The sequence below is a fragment of the Taudactylus pleione genome, unplaced genomic scaffold, assembly GCF_031769625.1.
Source record: "Taudactylus pleione unplaced genomic scaffold, aTauple2 ptg000330l, whole genome shotgun sequence".
Classification (NCBI taxonomy): Eukaryota; Metazoa; Chordata; class Amphibia; order Anura; family Myobatrachidae; genus Taudactylus; species Taudactylus pleione.
Window position 1 is genome coordinate 4071385 of NW_028284731.1, and position 16240 is coordinate 4087624.

Consider the following 16240-nt stretch of genomic DNA (forward strand, 5'->3'; position numbering starts at 1 on the left):
ATGGTTATAAAACATTTTTATTGATTCCCTACAAGGAAATTGGCAGTCTGTAGCATTTACAAAGTACAAACTGTTGAAGGAGTGAACACTAGGCCATTCATAACCTATAACCAGCCGTGAGCACAAATCACACTAATGCACTGGTATCCCAAGTTAAAGAGATCCAAAACACTTTAAATGATCAAATCTTATGGCTGGTATACAACCACCTCAATTTCTGAACAAACTACACAAATGTAAAGCTCCACTGTACATTTCATCCATAAAGGAATTTACTGGTCACAAGTATCAACATAAATCATCATCACAATAGGAATCAGAAAGGTCCTAGTGACAGGTTACATGCTGTAATAGGTTCCATAACAACATATCTTTAGCCCACCAATAACCACTATGTTTGTGCTTATGCCTTATTCATATGGTTTGTAGAAACTTTCCTCCCATATTCCCTAGGATTTCCCAGCCATTTCAATTAGTCTGTATCCTACTTTTTGCTCAGCTTATTTATGTAACAAAAACAAAATTATAATTATTGCAAGTGACCTCCGAGTACATTAATTGTTGAGTATCAGTGACTTCTAATAGTCTTATAAAAAAATAATGTATCCTGTACAAATAAATATATTTCCATTAAAAGATCAATCACTATAGGGGCAACGACTGCTTGTGTTATCTGCCAAATATCTGCTAAAAACAAATGTCAACATTTGGATGTCCCTTTACATCTTTTCTAGTGGTAACAATTTCTTCAAATTAACAGATTGGACAGTTTGTAGTTCTGGCAATGCATATGCCATTTCTGAATTATCAGGAGATAGTAAGAAAAGGATACCAGTTAACTTCAAGCAAAGTTTTCTTGATTTAATAAAATGATCAATTGGGAAATCAGTCTGAAATGAGGAATTAGGCAGCCACGCATGCCTTATACAGAGACTTCCCGGAATGCTGTTTTTGTGTTAATGCGTAAACACAGGGAAAAGGGTATATAAAAAAAAATCACCACCGATATGAGTCAAACTGGTTATATTTCAGGAAGAAATCTTCAACACTTATTAAAGTGCAATATACTCAACACACACATTATATAAATTAAAATGTGACAATTTTGGGGATAAAAGACAGGACTTTAATGATGCAGCTATAGCTTCCAGAAGATTATGTCCCCATTACTTTCTTCCTCGATCTCATCGACATGTTTCAAGTCTTCAGACAAACATTGCACAAGGTCACACACTGCATTTACTGACCACCACCATTTGTGTTCTATCCTTGATATATAAACACCATGGATCTGGCTTATTGCAGTCAAAGATTTTCTCTTCATTCTGGACACATGACTCGCATACTTTGTATGTCGCATCTGAAATAGTGTCTGTACATATTTCCTGCTCTTTATCCTTTTATCAAGGATTTTACATTTCCTCATTGTTAAGAATCAGCCCCACTCCAGGTCCTCTTCGTCACTCCTATCTGCAGCTATAGGGGGATGGAGCGATGGCGGCAGCTCACATAGCGGAGGCCATCCGGCCGGTAAATGGTAGATAGGACGCTCAAACACAGGTGCACTGTGAGGAGAAAGGTGCAAATTGTATCAAAGACATTAATGTCACAAATGCAGAATTCTACATGGTATTAGACAATACACAAATCCTAACTTTCCCTGTAAACTTTCCCTTGTATTCTGTATATATAAGTGATGCTATGTATAGGCAGAAAATGTAGATTGTAAAATGAGATGACCACTACATTGTACATGAGAATAGAACATTTTTAAAATGTCTGCAAGTATATATTTTTCAGGAATTATATATTTTGGTTGTAATTGGGTTGTTTATAATTATTAAGCATATAAAAGGTTGTATTTATAGTTAGTATATATGTAGTTATTATATTTACAGACAATATATATGGTTTAATAACTGTAATTTATAAGTTATTCATAATCACTATATAATTAGTTTGGAAAATGATAGATATTACACCTATAGTTAATACACTTATAGTTATTATAACTGTAGTAAACACATTTATAATCAATGATCTTATAATCAGTAAAGTACACTTTTATATTTACGATCACTATATTTATAGTCCTTAAGATTGTGGTTATTATATTTGAGGGTAATACATTTATAGTTGATATGTTAGTGGTTTGGATACCCATAGATTTTCACCATGGTTAATATTTATTTTGGTTAAGTTAGTTGTAATTGTTACGTTTAATTGTTAGTTATTTTTTAGGTCACTATATTTAGAACATTTATATTACTATAGCTAGGATGGTTCAATGTGGAATTGTATTTCAATTTGCCTCTAGGCGCTATATATTGTGCTTTGGTTCTATTCACCGAATGTTAGAATTGGTATTGAATTTTAGATTGTTTTAGGTTGTTGCGTTATGTCTGTCAAGCTTCACTATGTTTATTTTATGTTGTATTATATGTTACATGTTTTAAAATGGTAAATTAATAAAATATTACTCCAAAAAAATAAATAAAAAAACCCTTTCCCTTGTATGCTACTAAAGGGTTTAATATATCTGGGTATATATCCTCTCCCTATTTCTCAAAATGTCCCTGTCACACAAATAACGGGCATTAATACAAACAGCCTGTATACAATAGCAATGTACAGTAATACCACAAATATATCTGCTCTAAAATGATGCCACTCCTCTCTATCATATATGTTTCAGTTGTAATTTAATTAGCTATTGCTGTAGGCCAGGAGTTACCTACCACGGTATCCAAGGCACACTAACAATCCAGATTTTGAGGATAGCCATACTTGAGCACGTGTCTTAATTAGTACTGCACTTATTTTGATTTAACCATCTGTGCTCAAGCATGGATACACTAAAACCTGAACCGTTAGTGCGCCTTGAGGACCAAGTTTGGGAAACACTGCTGTAGGCAGATATTCTCACTTTTATTAAAACTCAATATATTTAGCTGCCAAGAAAATGGCTACCTTAATGGAGACTTGAGCTGTGGCTGGTGTATAGGCTGGTCTCACTGGGTCAGCTATACCATAATGGTACACTCCAATCTCCACTCCAGACTCTCCACCTCTATGCAATCCTTCAAACGGGCTCTCAAGACCCACTACTTCATCAAAGCCTTCCAGCTATCATTCTAACTCCCTGCTACATGCTCCTTCCTCCCCATCTACCCCATCTGTGTCACACCTGTTTGTCTTCCCCTCCCTTTTAGAATGTAAGCCTTTACGAGCAGGCCCTCTACCCTCTTGTGCTTCTCCCTACTTTAGTCAGTCCAGGCCTGGAGGTGCTCTGGAGAGGGGGACCCCAGCTCCCAGGGATCCCCGGCCTGATCTGGCTAGCGGTCAGGGGTAATGCTTTGGCCAGGGAAACCGGTGAAAGGTTTTCCCTGGCTGTGGCATTATCCCTCCGGTAAAAAATATGAGATATGGTAAGAACTTACCCTTGTTATCTCTATTTCTACGAAGTCCATAGGGTTCCACAGGATACCTTGGGGGTATAGGTGTGACGTCAGTCGCAGGGCACCAAAGATTAAGCTTTCAGCCTCCCAGGATGCACTAGGTCCCCCTCCTATACCCCGCCCCCGAGCCAAGGCATCTCAGTTAGTTACCAAGCCATAGGCCGGAGGAGGAGAAGGAAGAGAGAGAACAAAGATCTGGACACATACAAGAATCACATTCTGACCAGAGGGAGACGGAAAAACCGGTGACTAGAGCAAAGCCCATCTGCAGCACTGGTGCGACAGGGCGGGAGTCCTGTGGAACCCTATGGACTTCGTAGAAATAGAGATAACAAGGGTAAGTTCTTACCATATCTCATATTTTCTACTTCAGGGTCCATAGGGTATCCACAGGATACCTTGGGGATGTCCCAAAGCAGTATCCTTTAAGGGTGGGGACGCTCCTGTGCAGAAAGGAGAATCCGTCGCCCGAAGGAAGCATCCTGAGAGGCGAAGGTGTCAAACCTGTAATAGCTCACGAAGGTATGGACAGAGGACCACGTAGCAGCCTTGCAGATCTGGACTGCAGAGGCACCACGTCGAGCTGCCCACGAAGGACCCACAGACCTAGTGGAATGAGCCTTCAGAGAAGGAGGAACCGGTAGGCCTTCATGAAGATAAGCTTCAGAAATAGCCATACGGATCCAGGCTGCCAAAGTTTGCTTTGAAGCAGGCCAACCCTTTTTATGGAAGCCATAGAGGACAAACAAAGCGTCCGACTTCCTAAACGAAGAAGTGCGGTCAACATAAGTCCTTAAGGCCCGCACGACATCCAAAGAGGCCTCACCCACGGAAAGACCCGGTGAGTTAAAGGCCGGAACAATGATTTCCTCGTTAACATGAAACTGGGAAACAACTTTGGGAAGAAACTCGGGCAGAGTGCGGAGTACTGCCCTGTTCCCATGAAAAATCAAGAAAGGGGGTCTACAAGAAAGAGCCCCTAACTCAGAAACACGTCTGGCCGAAGCAATAGCCAGAAGGAAAACAGTCTTAGCTGTTAGCCATTTAAGATCCACTCATCCCAGTGGTTCAAACGGCGGTCCTTGGAGAGCCCTCAGGACCACAGCCAAATCCCAAGGCGCCACAGGTGGAACAAAGGGCGGCTGAATGCGGACAACACCTTGCATAAAAGGTGCGCACATCCGGGATTGTAGCAATCCTACGGTGAAACCAGACAGACAGGGCCGAAACCTGTACCTTCAAAGAAGCAAGGCGAAGCCCATGATCTAGTCCCGCTTGCAGGAAGGCGAGAATCCGAGACAGACGAAACTCCCGCGGTGCATAACCTCTCGGTCGACACCACTGGAAGAACGTATGCCACACGCGATGGTATATCCTCGCGGAAGACGGTTTCCGAGCTCGCAACATGGTACGTACCACAGAGCTGGAAAACCCCCGGGACCGCAGCATGGCCGTCTCAACAGCCACGCCGCCAAAGACAGCCGAGTCAGGTCCGGGTGACGAAAAGGACCCTGAGACAGAAGGTCCGGTCGTAGCGGCAACCGCAGAGGACTGTCCACGGACAGACCCTGAAGGTCTGAGAACCAGTGCAGTCTGGGCCACGCGGGAGCCATCAACAGGAGCGTCCCTCCTTCCTGTTTGAATTTCCGGATTACCCGTGGAAGAAGGGAGACCGGAGGGAACAGGTATGCGAACCGGAACGTCCACCGGACGGACAGAGCATCCACCAGAGACGCCCCTTCGTCTCTTGTAAGAGACCTGTACACCGGCAACTTGTTGTTGTGCCGGGACGCCATGAGGTCGATCTCTGGAAGACCCCATCTGTCCACCAGTAGTTGAAAAACGTCCAGGTGCAGGGACCATTCCCCCGGATGAACGTCCTGGCGACTTAGAAAGTCCGCCTCCCGATTGAGCACTCCCGGGATGAAGACCGCTGATATGGCCGGAACATTGCGCTCCGCCCAAACCAGGATCCGAGACACCTCTACGAGAGCCGCCCGGCTTCGGGTTCCTCCTTGCCTGTTTATGTAGGCCACGGTGGTAGCGTTGTCCGACTGGACGTGTACCTGCTGGAGAGCATTGAAGACCGCACGGAGTTCCAAGATATTGATTGGAAGCTCCGCTTCTGTCGGCGTCCACCTGCCCTGGAACAGATGTGGACCCGAAACTGCTCCCCAGCCCCGAAGACTGGCGTCCGTTGTCAACAGGACCCAATTTGGAACCCAGAACGGACGTCCCTCGCTGAGGTGGGTCGTCTGTAACCACCAAGCAAGGGACAGTCGAACCTCCGGGGTGAACACAATCGTCCGGGACTTCAGAGACTGAGGCAGCCCGTTCCACTTTGACAGGATCAGGTGCTGCAGAGGTCTGGAGTGAAACTGGGCATATTCCACCATGTCGAACACCGACACCATGGAGCCCAGTAACCTCATCGCCGAGTGTAGAGACACCCAGCGGCTGTGCAGACAACTGCGCACCCTTGACTGTAAAGCAGAGATCTTTTCCTCCGTCACGAAGATCTTTTGCTGTCCCGAGTCCAATAAGGCTCCAAGATGCAGAATCCTCCGAGACGGGATTAGAGTGGACTTCTGCCAGTTGATTAGCCAGCCGTGCCGTTGCAGCAGGGCAATGGTCAGGTCCAAGTGGCGTAACAGGAGCTCTGGAGATCCCGCCACCAATAACAGGTCGTCCAAGTACGGCAACATGCGGACTCCCTGCAGCCGCAGAGAAGCCGCCATGACAGCCATCACCTTGGTGAAAACACGCGGTGCTGTCGCCAGGCCAAAAGGTAACGCCCGAAACTGGAAGTGGTCGCTGCGGATTGCAAACCTGAGGAACTGTTGATGGCGCAAAAGAATAGGGACATGCAGGTAAGCGTCCTGTAAGTCCAATGACACCATGTAGTCCCCAGGTTCCAGCGCCAGAATGATGGACCGTAGGGTCTCCATCCGAAACTTCGGTACCCGCAAAGACTTGTTGAGTGCTTTGAGGTTGAGAATCGGACAATACGACCCATTGGGTTTCTGTACCAAAAAAAGATTTGAATAGAAACCCTGGCCCCTCTGGGAGAATGGAACAGGCACTATAACTCCAGCCTGGAGCAAAGTGTGCAATACCTTCCGCAGCTCCGTAGCCTTGTTCCGGTCTGATGGTAGACCCGTGGTGAAGAATCGAGCCGGGGGTCTGTGCCGGGAAGAGGGCGTACCCGTGAGAGACAACCTCCAGAACCCAAGTGTCTGTCGTAGTGACCGACCAACACTGGGCGAACTGCAGCAGGCGGCCTCCCACCCTGGGATCCCCCAAAAGGAGGCCCGGACCGTCAGGCCGCAGGCTTGTCATCTGGCTTGGGGGCCGGACGTCTGGTACTCCATGCCTGCTTCCGGGGCTTGACCGATTTCTTAGGGCCAGCCTGATGAGGAAACGACTGTGGTTTGGGCCTGCCCTGGGCCCTAGATGACCGAAAGAACGATGGTCCAGAACCAGAAGGAGCAGCGGCCGACGGGAGACAAGGCGATTTGGCTGCCGCTAGCGTGGCCACAATCTTATCCAGATCCGGACCGAAGAGAACTTCTCCGGTAAACGGCAACGCTTCCAGACCCTTCTTGGAATCTGCGTCCGCCTTCCAGGATCGCAGCCACAAGGTGCGACGAGCAGCTACCGCTGCTGAAGAAATTCTAGACACCAGAGTACTAATGTCTAGAGCTGCCTCGTTGATGTAGGTAGCCGAATCACGGAGATTGCCAATCAACTCCCTCTGTTCGGCCGGACAGTCGGAATCAAAAGAAGCCTCTAATGAATCCGCCCAGCGCTCCATCGCTCTGGCAACCCAGCAAAAGGCCATAGCCGGCCATGCTGCCCCCCCCCCGCAAGGGAATAAGCGGACTTCAGGCAGATTTCCACCTTGCGGTCCGTAGCATCCTTAAGGGAGGACATGGATGGCATCGGCAATGTGGCACTACGGACAAGACGGGTCACGTGAGAATCCACCTGTGGAGGGGATTCCCACTTAGCAAAATAATTATCCGCGAACGGATAAGCCACTGCCAGGCGTCTCTGCGGCTGGTATCTTTTGCCAGGCTGTTTCCACGCCTCCTCTAAATGGTCCACCAACTGACCCGAAAGAGGAAAGACTGTGGCATCGCCCTTCACATCTTTGAAAAAGGCATACTTAGATTTAGCCGCTGGGGGAACTTCGTCCTCAATCACCAAGGCTGTGCGGACCGCCCGAATAAGTCCAGGAATATATACTTTGGACTTAGCATCAGCGTCCTTAGTATGGAGAGGTTCCTGATCGTAAGGATCCAGAATCTCCCCATCATCAGACGTCCCTTCGTCATCCTCATAAGGAGCGGACAGAGACGCCACCGGCCGTTTATGAGGCCACATCACAGACTCCCCTTGCAACACATCCGACAAGTGCTGTACAGAACTCGTCAGGGAGTTAACCCACGCTGGCTCCTGAGAAACCGGGAGCGGGGAAATAGGGAGACTGTACCACCAATTGTCGTGGGAACCCCTGCATGGGTGACGACACCACAGACTGCTGGGACAAACCCATCGGAGTAAACGCGGGCTGCGGAGCTAACTGGCCCACTAAAGCTGTTAGTGCCTGAGCGAAACAAGCCCAGGGCGGCTCCTGTACCGGTGCTGTAACCGCAAGAGGCCGCGCCATGGACAAACACTGCCGGCAAAGGCCCTCCGCGCTACCCTCCCCCCCCCGCTAACGGTACTTTACACGTGGTACACTGTAGCCGGAGGGGAAAATCACTTTCAGACATGATGGCACCACGTATGTGACCCCTCTCACCAATTATATATTAAATAGGCGAGAGACCACCCTGCAGCACCGCACCGCAAGGGCTTAGCAGAAAGAACAGGGACAGTAATAAAGCTGACAGTCTTGAGAAAAAAAGTTACAGGCAGCAGCGCTAGCACAGTCACATACAATGCAAAGAAAATCAATTCCTGCACTAACAGCGCTGATCACTCAACTACACAGACACAGGGCCTGGTAGGACACAGCGCTGCATACACAGACCTGACCACAGCGGAGGAGAGGTATGCGGGGGGACCCAGACCACGATGCTTCCAATGCAGGCTTCCAGCAGCGTTCACCATGCTTCAGAAAAGATGGCCGCCGAGGAGCAGAGAGAAGGCTGGCCTGGGGGAGGAGCGCTGTCACAGGGCCAGTCAGCACAGTGCAGAGAGGGCTGTGTGCAGCGGGGGAGGCGCCGGCTGTGAGACAGGGAAGGCGCGCTTCCCTGGCATGCATTTAACCCCTGGGACGCCGCAGCGCTACCGCTCTGCTGCGGTCCGCTGTCCCAGGGGGTAGTGGAAGCGCAGGTTGGTCGCCTGGCTCCACGCTGCAGCCAGTCCCCAGGAGCCCCCTGCCTGGGGACTTAGGACCATGTGATCAGCGGGGACCCACCGCGGGACCCCGCTGCTTACCTCTGTCCCCCTTGAATCCGGCCATGGTCCGGAACATCTGGGGTCACCGCTAGCTGTGACCCCAGATGCCCACCAGCATCCCCGGATCAGTACCGGCGGGGTGTAGGGAAGACAGCATGGACGTCAAGACTGACTGTCCATGCTGTTCATCCAGATGTGCAGCCACAGCTGCATGAAGAAAAAGCTTCAGGGGCTCTTCTAGCCCCCACTCCAACAGATGCACCCGACTCCGGCCGGGCACCAAACTAAACTGAGATGCCTTGGCTCGGGGGCGGGGTATAGGAGGGGGACATAGTGCATCCTGGGAGGCTGAAAGCTTAACTCTTTGGTGCCCTGCGACTGACGTCACACCTATACCCCCAAGGTATCCTGTGGATACCCTATGGACCCTGAAGTAGAAAGAGTTCGGTGCTGGTTTTTGAAATTTCAGGGGACCCCTACTCGTTTTGTCCCCCAAGTTCCAGGACCAGCTCAACAAAGCCCGGTGCTGGTTCTTAATATACAGGGGCCCCCTATGCATTTTGGCACCTGTATTTTTAGAACCAGGACAGGCTTTATAATGCCCGGGGCTGGTTATGCTTTTTGGGGAGGAGGTGCACGTCATTTTTTTTTTTTTTTTAAACACACACAGAAGCCATCACGGAACTCACTGATCTGTGATGGCTTCTCTAAAACACGCACCTTTTATTGCTACTCGCAGTAAAAGGTGTCAGTTTACATAGTCCTAAACTCGCATATGTAGTAGCCTCGAGCTGAAAAGTTCGCAGGGTATTGAATTTGCGAATTTCAGTACAAACTCACACAAATTAAAAGTGCGAGATTGTACAGTTACTAAAACTGACTACCTATTACATTTGGCCCTATGTTTAAACATGCAAGCTTGTTTTCTTTTTATGAATTTGAATTGCCTGCACCAGGGGGCCATAACATTGTGATTCACAGTGAAACTAGTCATCACGGTTGCTTCACTAAAGATGTGGGCGAGTTCTCTACTCTAGTGGGAGAGCTCCTTGAAATGCGGGAGTCATCTGCACATTTTATTACATAGCAGACTATTTAAGATCTCAATATAAGGGTTAATGATAAAACCACTGCCATCTCATTCATGGCTATTAAAACATGGGCTGTCTGTACAATTTGAGGGTGGCACTGCAAACAACAGTTAGCAGGCCATTTTACAGATAAATCTAGGTTTATACCCTTTATCAACTGTGGAGCAAAGGGCAGAATTAGATCATGAATTAGGGGACAATATCTTAAATTCCCTCATAGTAAACTTTCACTGATTACAGAAAAAGAAAAACTGATTCAGTTTTTTATTTGAAATTAAAGAACACTTAACCCACTTTAGATTGCATAGAGACCAACAACTACTGCCAGATTCTAGGATGCAGACTTTGGTATGTAATATGGTTCCAAGCATTAAAAGCTTACGAGAAGAAGTATTTTCTCTCTCTCACCACCTTCTGTTCAAACTCCTTGGCCGATACAATAAGAGTCATTGTCATTATTGCTCATTTATAGAGCACCACAATACAATACCGCAGCGCTGAATAGTGGGAAGTTACACTTTACACATAAACCACCACCCATGAATACTCCCTTTGGTAGCATTCTCCACTAGTAAGACCAGAATACGGAGATGAGGACACACATTTTATTATGGCTATCTCTGATAACTGGGACTGTACAATATGAGAGATTTAGAAATAAACACCCCAAATGCCCATATGTACTTCTGAACATGAGGGACTCCTCTAACACTTAAATCATCATAAGAAAAGGTGGGCTGCCAGATTTCACCATATTCCCTTAATTGGATTTGGCGAGTCACTGAACATCACAGGTTAACCTAAATGCTTAAACATTATGATGCATGGCTGTGTCAGACACATCCCACTACTTAAAAGTGTATTGCAATGTCACCAGCATGTTTCACCACGCAATGTGCCATGTCCAGTGTTCGCGAAATACGCGCTATAGCGCGTTTTTACGCGCTACAGGAAGTTGGGGACCCAGATTTTAGAACAGAGTGGGTCCTCTAGGACGCGTGTAACGCTGCAGCATCCAATCATCACCGCCGGCGGCGTCGTCTTCTCAACCAATCACCGCCAGCGGATTCTCCTCAATGTATAGCTGCTGGCAATGTCTCCTCCCCCAGTGGGCACAGATCGGCCAGTAATGGATGCAAGTAGTACTACATCTCCCAGAATCCCCGGGTCCGCCTTTTACAGCAGCCGCTCCTTCCGACTTCAGTCACTATCCACGCGCTCCCTGCTCCCTCACGCCCCTCTCCCTTAAACTCTGCTCCTGCCTCTGTGGTGATATCGGACCCGGACAGGGGAGATGACGGCAGCACCAGCTTGGAGGTGACAACCTTGCTGCAGAACGTTGCGGGCCCGTCTATCCTACAGAAATACATCCGAAAGCTGCTGCCGCTGCTGGATGGTGACGCCCCAGCCTCCCTGGAGGCAGCTCTGTCTGGAGATGAAGAACGATGACCTTTTGTGGTGCTGGTGGAGTGGAGCGCCCTGAAAAGTGAGGTCCCCGCCCTGGCCGGCTGTGTGGTCCCCGTCGCTAATGTCACTGGCCTGCTGTGGCCCCTGTCCCTAGTTTTGTCGGCCATCAGTGTGGCCCTGGTGTAACCGGCCACCAGTGTGGCCCTGTCCCTGGTGTAACCGGCCACCAGTGTGGCCCTGTCCCTGGTGTAACCGGCCACCAGTGTGGCCCTGTCCCTGGTGTAACCGGCCACCAGTGTGGCCCTGTCCCTGGTGTAACCGGCCACCAGTGTGGCCCTGTCCCTGGTGTAACCGGCCACCAGTGTGGCCCTGTCCCTGGTGTAACCGGCCATCAGTGTGGCCCTGTCCCTGGTGTAACCGGCCATCAGTGTGGCCCTGTCCCTGGTGTAACCGGCCATCAGTGTGGCTAGTCACTGGCCAGTGGTGCAACCCCCCACCCCCAATCCTGACTGTGTAACTGTTTATTCTCCCTGACTGTGTAACTGTGTTTATCCTCCCTGTGTAACTGTGCATTCGTTCACAAGCCCCGACTGTGTAGTTGTGTGTATTTCCCATTTACCGTGACTGTTAGCTGGGTGCATCCCCCACCTCACCCCCGGCACTACCTGTCCCTAACCTCCCCCTTGCCCAAAATACTACCGTAGCTATCTACCCTTGCCCCCTCCCTACCCCCAGGACTGCCTGTCCCTAACCTACTCCTTGCCCCCAGTACTGCCCCAGCTGTTATCTACCCTTATCCCTCATTACTGCCTGGCCCTAACCTCTTCCTTGCCCCCAGTACTGCCTGAGCTGCTATCGACCCTTGTCCCCTTCCTACCCCCAGCACTACCTGCCCCTGGCCCCTTCCTTGCCCCCTGCACTTACCTCTCCCTACCCCAAGCTCTGCCTGCCCTAACTCCCCCCTAGCCCAAGCTCAACTTCTCCCTGCCTTTACCCCCAGCTCTATCCCAACTGCTGCTTGCCCTAAACCCCCACTACTTCAACTGCTACCTGCCCCCCAGCACTGTCCCAACTGATGCCTGCCCTCACCCCACATAATATGCGATGGGACCCAAAAACTTTCCCAAAGAGAGGGGTCCCTGGGACCCACAATTTTTTTCGCTCAACGCGATCACTGGTCAGCTGTTATCTATCCTTGCCCCCCAGCACTGTCGCAATTGCTGTCTGCACTTCCCCCCTCCCTAGCCCCAGCACTACCTGGACTCCTCTCTACCCCATCTTCTCCCTGCCTTTCCCCCAGCTCTGCCCCAACTGCTACCTGCCCACCAGCACTGTCCCAGCTGCTGCCTACTTTCACCCCACCATAATATGTGATGGGACCCAGAAACGGTGGAGTAGGACTCCAATTTTACAAAGCGAGGGGTCCCTGGGACCCACAAATTTTTCCACTTTGCGCAATCACTGATGTCTGGTTTGTTTTGTTAAAAATTGCTTATTTGTTTTGACGCAAATCATCTATTTTGGCAGATACAAACGAACATCCACTGAAAATATGGCTTGGCCGCAGAGCATTAGCCTCTCACTAGAACTGTACACAAGGGCACGTCTCCTGAGACTGCAGAGCTGATAACCCAAGCAACATTTTTGGGAGACTGCCATGCTCTCTAGTCACCACACAATAGATCACTGCTGCTGCAGTAAAAAGCCTGCGTGACTCCCACAAAAAGCGTAAACTTCCTAATCATGTGAACAAAACGTTTACAAGGAAAAGGAATGACTATTCCAAACAAAGCCTACCGGAATAGGAGGGACGACTGCCTGCTGAGATTGTTATACATATCATGGGACATGCCAAACCTTAGTATACATACAGTGGGGCAAAAAAGTATTTGGACAGCCATTGATTGTGTAAGTTGTTGCACTTTAAAAGATGAGAGAGGTCTGTAATAGGTACACTTTAACTGTGAGACGGAATCAGAACACAAAATTCCGGAAATCAAATTGTATAATTTTTAAACAATTTATTTGTATAGTCTTTCTGGCTGTCCAAATACTTTTTTGCCCCACTGTATTCATGTATGGTCACTTCCTTGTGTTGTGACATTGTTGTGCACCTGGGCAATTAAACTGTGGGGTGGTTTGTGCCTGTATGACAACAAATTTTAAATGAGGCATTTACAAGCAAATAGTGATTGGGTGTCTATGCTTTGTCAACATATTGCATCTTTAGTCTTAAGGCGGGTATCCACTAGGCGATTACACGATAACGACGTCGTTATCATGCAATCGCCTGCAAATCGGGCATGTAAATGACAAAAACGACCAGCGATGCACGTGCCCACTGGTCGTCTTTGCCATCTAACATCGCCCGTACATGCTGGTCAACCTGACGATCCCGTCAGGCTCAGTATGTGCGGGGATGATGGATGTGCCTACACTGAACGAATGAACGTTCAATGAAGGCACATCACTAGACATAAAAACGACAGCACGATTACAATGTCGTAATTGTGCTATCTTTGTATGTCTATAAGTGGATACGCACCTTTATAAGTTCTACCTTACAAAAATAGAAAACCAGTAGTAATAACAATGTAGCACAATAAGTTACTGTCTCTCAATGAAAGTTCACAATGATAGAAAAGTATGTGTATAGGCTGTATGTACTACACCAGCTCCCTCTGCTGTACTCACCTCTCACTGCGAGTGCTCTCTATCTTAGCTCGTTCTTCCAGCCACAAATGCACATCACAAGGAGGAATCTGTTTTTGCTGCTCATCTTTCAACCTTCTCTCTGCTAATAATTAAAAAAAAATAAAAAAAAATGTCAGCTTATAATGATAGGAAATAGTTTGAGAGTAAACTGTATGAGCCAAGCAAGAAAATGATTATCCTTTGTGCAGAAGCCCAAACTGGAGAAAAATATCCAGGGTATGTATGAGCACAAACTGACCAACAAGTAAGCAGAGTGGGGAAAAAAACAAAAAAACACTATTCTAAAAGTGAAGTTAATAGGAATTTAAAAAAATATATAAATCGCTATGGAGTATGTGTGCGCTAAATAAATAACTAGTAATAATAATAAAAAATAAATAAATGAACCATACAGAGGGGAGTATGGATGCACACACAAAATTTAAAGTACATTCTTTCACATGTTTTTAAAACCTATCAGGACATAAAGAAACATGAACTAGTACTTACAAGATCTCATGTGACAAAGAACAGATTGCAGGTCATTGCTTAGACAAAAAACAAGTCAATATGAAAAAGCTGTGAGCGGAAATTTTCATTTTTTTATCTTTGAGTGATTATTTTCTGTAAGTGCTGAATTCAAGTTGTTTATATATGTTATATTACATTCAATTACAATAATATTCATATTATCTAATTATATGTTTTAGAATACTAATTCAACTTTAATACATGTATATATTTCTCTATTTTCTTGTTTAAAATTATTGGGTGTACAGATCTCCCCTCATTATGAGCTGTACAATACTAGTTTACAATTGTTATTTTATGCACCTGGTTTCCATCCTTTTTTTACTGTTAATCAGAGCTGTGTCATTACCTGATCATCAGGAAGAGCTTTTGCCGCTACATAACAGCAGAGCCTTTGGCAGTTTGGTCAGCAACATCCAGATTTGTGCTAACATCATGCCAAAGAGAAATACACCTGCAGTTATCTCAGAGAAGCAATTATGTAAAGTCTATTGTTTTACAGCGAGATAGGAGTTACAAATGGAGGACACAGCTGCCAATTTTTCCAGGAGTGGGCCATATACTGTACACAAAATAAAAAATGCTGGATTGGCTGGTTTACCTAGATTTATGGCTACACTGAGTTCAGGATTGGTGCCAATCATTAATGTCCTTGATTGAGTAGTTAATTCATTTAAATAAAAAAAAAAAAAAGAAGGGATTTTTGGTTACTTTTCTCTGAATTTGGGTGACACTGGACCATGGGGTTGTAGATGGGACTGCAAGGAGCTGGCACTTAACAAAACTCTGGAACTTTAACCCTAAGCTCCTCCCCTCTGCAACCCCCTGACTCCAGCACAACTTCAAAAGTGCCTGGTAAAGGAGAAGCAGTAACTCTGACACTGTCATATCGAAAACCAAAATAACGGTCCCGTAGGGACCAACTGTGTAAAAAATACCAAGCAACACGACTGAGCGTGAGGGAGGGAATGCAGTGTTCCCCAACCTGATTCAGAGAAAAGGATTCAAAGGGAAGTAACCAAAAATCCCCTTTTCTCCTTCATCAAGGCTGGGGGACACTGGACCATGGAACGTTCAAAAGCCGCCCCCAGGGGAGGGAATGCTCAGGTTGACCGACCAGAGAACTGTACGTCCAAAATGGGCGTCGCTGGAGGCAAAAACGTCTAACCTGTAAAAAGTTACAAATGGAAAATAAAAAAAAAAGAAGAAAGCCCTAAGCCAACAAAAGGGCTGCCAAGTAGTCCTCTAAAAATGAACCTTACTCCACAGGCACTTAACCTACACTGGAGTTAGGGGGTTGCAGAGGGGAGGAGCTGGGTTAAAAGTTACAGAGTTTTGTTAAGTGCCAGCTCCTTGCAGTCCCATCTACAGCCCCATGGTCCAGTGTCCCCCAGCCTTGATTAAGGAGAAAAAAAAAGGTTTTGGTGCAGCCAAAGAGGGATATGTGGTATTCTGATACCCTCTGAGACTGCATGAAAGAAAGGATCTGGTTGCCTTATCAGGAAGCCAACAGAGGGACAAACGGAGGACGTAGGTGGAGAACAACCTGCAAGAAAGTCTGAACATCTGGCAGCAGAGCAATCTTCCTTTGGAAAAGTACCAAAAGGGCCAAAACGTGGACCTTAATAGAGGAAAAGCAAAGGCCCAGGT

General features: G+C 47.2%; 1 protein-coding gene across 1 annotated transcript in view; it reads right to left on the bottom strand.

The window, feature by feature from the left end:
• The window catches only part of ZMAT5 (zinc finger matrin-type 5), a 27853-nt gene continuing 11613 nt past the window's right edge, over positions 1-16240 (bottom strand). Inside the window, exons 4-5 of the mRNA XM_088443535.1 lie at positions 14060-14162; positions 1-1565 (exon numbers count right to left, since the gene is read on the bottom strand). Of these exons, the coding sequence (XP_088299661.1) occupies positions 1436-1565; positions 14060-14162 (233 nt within the window). The 3' untranslated portion in view covers positions 1-1435. The remainder of the gene's footprint in view (positions 1566-14059; positions 14163-16240) is intronic.